This window comes from Penaeus chinensis, chromosome 11, assembly GCF_019202785.1.
Source record: "Penaeus chinensis breed Huanghai No. 1 chromosome 11, ASM1920278v2, whole genome shotgun sequence".
Lineage (NCBI taxonomy): Eukaryota > Metazoa > Arthropoda > Malacostraca > Decapoda > Penaeidae > Penaeus > Penaeus chinensis.
Window position 1 is genome coordinate 39943125 of NC_061829.1, and position 8607 is coordinate 39951731.

The 8607-nt window shown below is 34.7% G+C and overlaps 1 protein-coding gene across 1 annotated transcript in view; it reads left to right on the forward strand.

Annotated features, from left to right (window-relative positions):
* The window catches only part of LOC125030540 (E3 ubiquitin-protein ligase arih1-like), a 16785-nt gene extending 8390 nt beyond the window's left edge, over positions 1-8395 (forward strand). Inside the window, exons 3-9 of the mRNA XM_047620631.1 lie at positions 997-1062; positions 1180-1395; positions 2561-2782; positions 3136-3266; positions 4146-4350; positions 4485-4711; positions 7773-8395. Coding sequence (XP_047476587.1) covers positions 997-1062; positions 1180-1395; positions 2561-2782; positions 3136-3266; positions 4146-4350; positions 4485-4711; positions 7773-7857 — 1152 coding nt within the window. The 3' untranslated portion in view covers positions 7858-8395. The remainder of the gene's footprint in view (positions 1-996; positions 1063-1179; positions 1396-2560; positions 2783-3135; positions 3267-4145; positions 4351-4484; positions 4712-7772) is intronic.
* The last annotated feature ends 212 nt before the right edge of the window (positions 8396-8607 follow it).

Genomic DNA, 8607 nt, shown 5'->3' on the forward strand with positions numbered 1-8607 from the left:
TATAATGTCATAAACATTAGTAACAGCAAAATAAGACAACATAAAATATATTTGTAAATCAAAGTAAAGGGTAAACAGGCGAGACAGGCAGTACTCGTAACTGGCTCACTGGTGACTTAGTACAAGTGTAGCCATCTATTTGTAAAGACAATCAAACAAGTAAACTCACAGTGGCATGGCATGTATGTACATTCCATGCCCGTCGGCAACGGGTTAAGCAAAGAGGAAATTATAGCAATGATTACTAATAAAGGGTATCAAATAAATGGTAGAAATAAATAAGAATAATACTCTGTAATGAATGGCTATGAAAATTTGGCTGTGCTGTAGGAAAAACTACAATGAAATGTGAAAAAGTGGCCTTTCCAGAGTCTAGTGAGTGAGACAATTGTTCAAATTTTTCACTCTAGTGATATATGGCTCTGTGTGGAGCAGAGAATCCTGTCATGGGCAGGTTCAAATAACAAATTGTGGATTTCAAGGGTCTAGAAAATATGACAGACTTAAAAACTTTGTAGATTTTCTCCTCCTCCTCCTCCTCTTTCTCTAATTGAAAGATTATTATCAGCTTTTCATTATTTTTTGAAAGAAAATAAAATGATAGAGGATTTTAAATATGGTATATGTTAAAATAAATGTTATGGAAGAGTTTGTTTGTGTTATAGTACATTTACTAAATGCAAGTAACTTTTTAAAAAATATTCTAGTACCTATTAGTTTAGTTAATATCTGTTATAATAGTTATTGAAGTATAATAAACCTCTGCCTACCAATGACAAAAATATTTTCAAAATTCAGGTTGTAAATATCAATTCCCATAGGAGGTGATTAAGCAGTACATACAAAAGAACTAATCCAGCTGGAAATTTTGTACATTTTCTCTTTCTGGGTCTCATTCCAGATGACATAATTTTTTCTCTTTCTTTTTTTTTTTTTTTTTTTTTTTTTTAGGATACATTTCCTCTTGGTTATTGACATTTACTTTTTTCATTTCAGCCACTTGTCAAAAACAGTAATGGGATGGAGGAATGCGAGATCTGCTTTCTTAACATGCCTTCTGCGGTAAGTTTTGCTTTAAACTTTAAAGGATTATATAAATGGAAACTTCAAAAAGAGAAATGTAACAAGTAATTGATATAGCTAGAATTCCTATATTTATCTACTTTCCACATCTCTCAGATGATGACAGGCATTGAGTGTGGGCACCGGTTCTGCACCAACTGCTGGACAGAATACCTCACCACCAAGATCATTGACGAGGGCATGGGACAGACGATATCATGTGCTGCCCACCTGTGCTCGATCCTGGTGGATGATCAGACTGTCATGCGCCTCATCACAGATGCCAAGGTTAAACTCAAGTACCAGCATCTCATCACCAAGAGCTTTGTAGAGGTGAGTAAATCTGAGCCTTTCACAGTCATGTCTTGGTGGGTGTGGATTATTAATGATAAGATCTAAGGAAAATAGATTCATATGCAAAACACATTGAGCACAAACTTATTTACTTGGTATTGTGACAGGTTATGGACAGACCCTTTCAAAATTCCTGATTCATTCCAAGTTAAGGGTACACAGACTTTTTCTTCCTCCTTTTGTACTTGATTACAGTCTAGGCAACCTTAGGGGGGGGTGTATTTTACAGGAGCATATGAGAGTATTCAGACATTAGAATATTCCACAGAATAACTTAAGAATATGTTACTAACATTATCAAACCTACGTAAAGGCATGGTAGGATATGCCACTGTCAGTCACTTTGCATGACGTGTCTTGTAGGGGTCATAAGGTTGTCCTGCAATGTTTTAGTACTAAACAAGGCAATATCAAGTATTGTAAATCTAAAACTGCCTACACTGTGGGCTCAACCCAGCATGGGTCAGTATTTTTTCAGGGTACTGTACCATATCAAGTCAGGGTAACCAGTTCAGATTCGTTAACCACATGCCGCTGGGGAAAATGTTGTACTCATATTTAAATTTTTGGTGGAATGTCTCTTCACATAGAGTGCTCTGCTTGTGCTTAGCCACAACGGAGTCAATTAGTAGACCTTGTGACCTTACCTGATGTGAATTGGTGGGAAAATGTATTTTTTGCTAGTGCTATGAATATCGATGGTGTTATTTTATTATAAACATTATAATTACTTTAATGTTATAAACATTAGTAACAGCAAAATAAGATAACATAAAATATTTTTGTAAATAAAATAAAAGGGTAAATGGGCAAGACAGGCAGTACTTGTAATTGGCTCACTGGTGACTTAGTACAAGTGTAGCCATCTGTGTGTAAAAACAATTAAACAAGTAACTCACACTGGGCATGGCACGTATGTAAACGTCATGCCCATCGGCATTGGATTAATTTCTCTTATAGCTAAAGATATAATAAGATTTGAGCATCAGCATGAAAGATTATCATAATTCTACTTTCTGTAAGAGATTTTATGTAGATTTGGACTGGTATTACCAAGTGCTTCTCTCTGTAAATCATTTAGGAATATGATTTGTAGATGGATAAAAATCTAAGTAAAATGATAATTGTAAAAATCTCTCTTCAGTGTAACCGTTTATTGCGCTGGTGTCCATACCCCGACTGCAACTATGCGATTAAGGTGCAATATCCAGATGCCCGGCCTGTCATGTGCAAGTGCCGCAAGGTGTTCTGCTTCAATTGCGGAGAGAACTGGCATGACCCTGTGAAGTGCCACCTCCTCAAGCGCTGGATCAAGAAGTGCGATGATGACTCAGAGACCTCCAACTGGATTGCTGCGAACACAAAGGTAGGAGTTAATGAGGGTTACGCTTGTTGATATGAAGGCTTGGGTCAACTTGGCTGCAGTGATGTCAACCACAAATGTATTTGATTGCCATGAAATTACAAGGAGTGACAGCAGTAACTTTTTGCAACATTGGCTTCCACTGTTTAGTAACTGATGCAAAATATATTTATCTACTTTTTAAATTCAAGTTCTACAAATGCCAGAGATAAAAAATGGCTTTATTGAAAGCTGAAAATACTGAGCTTTAGTGTATATCCATCACCATAAATCATTTGCAACATTATCGTAAGGCAATTCTCCTTCATAAAACTCTGATAAATGAGACCTGATCATGTAAACGTGTACCATTCCAGGAGTGTCCAAAGTGTAAAGTGACCATCGAGAAAGATGGAGGCTGCAACCACATGGTGTGTAAAAACCAGAGCTGCAAGGCCGACTTCTGCTGGGTGTGCCTTGGACCCTGGGAGCCCCATGGATCTTCATGGTGGGTGTTTTTTTATTATTAATTTTATTTAGTTATGTATTTGGTGGTGGTAGTGATTATCATGGTAGGCTGTTAGTTAATGTCCTTTTATATATATATATATATATATATATATATATATATATATATATATATATATATATAAATTTTAATGATTTTTTGAGCTTGTCACTTTTTGAGTGAAGTTCTTCTTGAAGAGCTAGGGTAAACTGAGCCTTTTCTCTTTCTTTTCTTCACAAAAGAGTATTGCAGAAATTGTTATTTAACATGTTATTAAATTTTTCAGTATTTAATGTGTATTTTTCTTTCTGTTCTTATGTATGTGTGAGTGTATGTATGTATGTTGGGTATGGGTTGGTTGAGGTGGAGCCATGCATGTGTCTGTATTATATATAAGTTTTTAATAAAAAAACAATTAGTTACTGCAACAACTATTTGAAATAATACAGAAATAAGACAGAAATTATAATGAATAAAGATGAAAATCCTAGCATTGCATTAGCATTTCAAGTATAAAATAGGATGAACAAGTCAAGCTGTTGTCATTCTTTTTGCAGTCTTAAACACATGGAGCTTTTGAAATATCCAGGCAACATTGTCTTGGCTTCCTGACCCACTGCACCTGAAGAGGCATATAGACTTGAATGAATAGGGCCAAACCTACTATCATATATTTATATGAATACCTTAAAATGAGAAGTATATAAATGAAAGACCTAGAAATACATTTGACAATACTTCCACTTACTTCATTTATATCTGTCTTAGCATCTCCTGCTCCACCTGAGAAGGTTATTTCATCAAGGTTTTAGAAAAGGAGAAGCTGCTCATTCAAGATTAGGTAGATCTTAACGGTAAGTTCTTTCCTCTCCTTCACAGGTACTCGTGTAACAGATATGATGAGGACGAAGCCAAGCAAGCCCGAGATGCCCAGGAGAAGTCCCGTGCTGCCCTCCAGCGCTATCTGTTCTACTGCAACCGCTACATGAACCACATGCAGTCCCTCAAGTTTGAGAACAAACTCTACGCAGCTGTCAAGGAGAAGATGGAAGAGATGCAGCAACACAACATGTCTTGGATTGAGGTAGGATTTCCATGTTTTGCAGAAAGAAAAAAATTTTCTTTTCCTATAGTGATACATAACTGTGTTTAACATATGTGAGAAACTTGGTTTAGTGACATTAGTTGCACAGAGACTAATCTAAGTTTAATTTTCAGGTTCAGTTCCTAAAGAAAGCAGTTGACATTCTTTGCGATTGTCGGCAAACTCTCATGTACACGTATGTGTTTGCTTATTATTTGCGCAAGAACAACCAGTCCGTGATATTTGAAGATAATCAGAAAGATGTCGAAAGTGCCACAGAAACGCTCAGTGAATATTTAGAGCGTGATATAACCCAAGAAAATTTGGCTGATATCAAACAAAAAGTTCAAGATAAATACAGGTTAGTAATTCTTGGCTCTCTTCTTGACAGATGTTTAGTCAGTTTTAATTGTGGTCAGTATCATCCCAGAATAAGATATTTCATATTTTGTTTTCATCTTGTGTTTTTCAAGTATCATTTATTAGTCCAATAAAAAATTACTGGTTTGAAAGCCCCATGTTTTTTTATGTGAAGATTTCACTGTAATTAATGGTTTTCATTGAGAAATGGCATTGAATTTCTTTATTTATTGATTTTAAGAAATAACTTACAACTTCTGTGGATGCTACTGTATACAGAAACTAATTTTAAAAGAAAGTCTGTAATGTTGTGCATTCTGTTTCTGCAGTAGTAGAGAAAGAGAAGGGAGAAGGAATAATTCTTGTTTTACAACCATTCAGTGATTTGCATTGCAACATCATTGCATATTTATAAAATAATCATGGAAGTAGGGTATCAGATAAAGGAAATAGCTGATGTGGGTTAGTGAAGTTGATCATCCAAATGTGAGTCTTGAAATTTAGGGATGTTGGGCACTGTATTCTGTTCATTAACCATAAAGACAGCTAATTAAAAAAATGCAGCTTCATAGACATAGCCATCGACTGGGTAATTCACAAGAATGCCACACATTCAAATCAAAATTACCATCCACTGCCGTAATGCTCAACGCAGCACCAGAGGAATCACAATATCATGTAGTTCCTCTGTGCTACTTCCTGTAAACAGAACGTCAGGGGTGGTATTCATGAAAGGTCTGAGCCTGTTCTTAGCAGTTTTCTCCGGTTTATGCCATTGCCATATCTCAAAGTTAATGCTGATAACAGAATGAACACTCTATGAAAATAATTGATTGCAGTAATGTGTTAAAGCTACATACTGCAATGCATCTTCAGTAATTTCATTAGAATTAGACATTTTATATATTTAGCTAAAATTTGAACAGCTATTGTTGTAATTGCATCAGCTGTGAAGCCTGGTGGTGCCATATGTATTTTCAAATAGAAAATTGCTGTAAATATGTAGAAAATTGATAAATTATTGTTTGACAATAAATTAGAATGGGCCTCCAAAGTAGATCTGCGATTACTGATGTGTGATTATATTCATGTCTTTGACTCGGCAAATTTGTCTACGACTCCCCACAAAAATGTCTTTGGTAGATTTTATTTAAGACCCAGTCAAAGTTTTAGGACAGCTGTGGAAGTGTCTCATGTGCCTAACAGCTGTCATTAACCCAATGGCGCCTGGTATAGCAAATTAAAAAAGAAACTCTACGCTCTGGCGAACGGCGGCAGCGCGCCGACTCCGAGCGCGTGATATCGGTCCATCAAGCCGAATCATTGCCTCGGGGCGTTTTGGCGCGGCGCCGCTGCGGACAGCCGCACGCCGCACATCGTGCGTATTGTTATGACGGCGATAGCCGTGACCCGTCGCCATTGGGTTAAAACTACAAGGCAATTTTATACAAATTTGAAGATAATTCTGCATTGAAAAATAGAAAAAACTTAGAAGACCCTTTTGATTTATTTTCAAACATTAACCCAATGCCGCCAGGGAAAATGATTAAAGAATGGGGAAAATGCTGTGCTCTTTTTCTATATTTTTTGTGAAATATCTCTGCACAAAGGTGGCTCTGCTAGTGCTTAGCCTCAAAGGAGTCAATTAGTAGACTTTGTGACACCTGATTTGAATTGGCGGGAAAAATTTATTTTATACAAGTCGTATGAATATCAATGGTGTTATTTTTATTATAAACATTATAATTACTATAATGTTATAAAAATTAGTAACTGCACAATAAGATAACATAAGATATTTTCGTAAATCAAAGTAAAGGGTAAACGGGCGAGACAGGCAGTATTCGTAATTGGCTCACTGGTGACTTAGTACAAGTGTAGCCATCTATGTGTAAAAACAATCAGTGGGCATAGCACGTACATGCCCATCGGCATTGGGTTAATTTAGTCATTTCTTATACTTTACTGATATTTTGTATTCACATCAACAAGATCTGGGTTTAATTTTGTCCTTACGTATAAGGATGTATTTTATTTTAAAAACACATATAGTGGTGCCCTCCTTCACAACTGATGCAATGACAATAAACACAAGGATGCCACATCACATTTAGATATATATTTAATGTGTAATATTACTGTTATGATATAAACAAGATTTATTGCCAATTTACCTTATCACCTTACTACAATAGATTATCAAAATAGAGTTTATTACTATATAAATGTGTATTCTATTACCAGCACTAACTTTGAGATGCGGCCAATGGGGCAAAGCATAGATAATATCACAAAGAACAGTCTTAGATCTTTTGTGAATAGCTGCTACTTGACTGGTGTAAACAGTTACTCAGTTTTTATGCAGTTGTGAGATAAGTAAGGTATGGTATAGTGACTGTTGATGAAATCATATGGTATCAGAAAATTATGAAATTCAGTGATAATATATAGTATAGTGACAACTAATAGTGGAGTCCAAAATGTCAAAACTTATTGAGTGAGTATATTTATTTACAAGTATTGTTCAGAATTTGAATCACTATAATAGGTTTTACAGACCCCATCTTCATAAATTCATGTATTGTAGACCTTTGGATAGTATATAAAATGGTAATTTGATAATTTGTGTGTGTGTGTTGTGTAGAAAATTGACCACTAAAATTATTTGGCTAAAGGGTTAAGATAAAAATATATAACATATTTATGAGAGGGACAATCTGCTGTGTTGTTTATTGTATTGTCAGTAATTCCAATGAGCTCTTAGCAGTAGTCTTTTTCATATATTTCTTACATTCAGATTGGATATTTTTGTTGCACTTTCTGTCATTACAAGTATCAGATTCTCATTTTGATTTTTATAGTACCAAGGTTTTTTACCCTCAGTTTATAGGACTTGAAAGTTTTGAGATCCACTTTACTAAAAGAAGGAACACTTCAGACACAAAGTAAAGTACAGTGCATCAAAATATAAGGTCTCCCAACTCTATCTTGCCAGTGTAAGCAGTTTCTCATAGAGCACAGTGCATTGGGAAAGACATTCTTATTCTTCTCTTCTCTTGCAGGTACTGTGATCAACGTCGTAGAAAATTGCTGGAACACGTCCATGAGGGTTACGAGAAAGACTGGTGGGAGTATACAGAGTTATAAATTATACATTGACCTTGAATTCATATGCACAGGGTGTAAGAATTATTAAGTCATATATCTGCTGAAGAAAAGAAAAGAAAAAAGAGGATTAAACAAGAAAAAATAAAACCTAAAACGAAACATTTGGTTGGACAAAATTTCCGAGATTACTGAGCGAGGAAGAAGCTGAAGGTGTGCTTGTAAAAGAGGATTTTGAGCTTTTAAAGAATTGTAGTCATGACAATTTAATGTTAAACAACTATATACTTTAAAACCATTTATTGAGCAGGGATGGAAAACTTAGAAGCCAATTTTACATTCAATCCTTTCAACACTCGTCGTTGTTCTTTTTTTTTTTCTTTCTTTCTTTTTCATTTCTTTTTTCTATCATTGTTATAATCATTAAGAGACATAATTAGAGACTGTGACGAGGGTTGGATGAGATGATAAGACTAAATTGTTATTGTCCAAAATTACATTCCACACTTGTAGAACCAGACTAAATGCATCAGGATAAGTAGTGGGAACATCTTTCATGTACCGTGATGTAAAACTCATGTGTGCATATATATATATATATATATATATATATATATATATATATATATATATATATATATATATATAAACACACATATATATATATATATATATATATATATATATATATATATATATATATATATGTATGTATTTATATGTTTGTGTGTGTGTTTGTGTGTGTGTATATATGTATATATATATGTGCATATGTATATATATATATATATA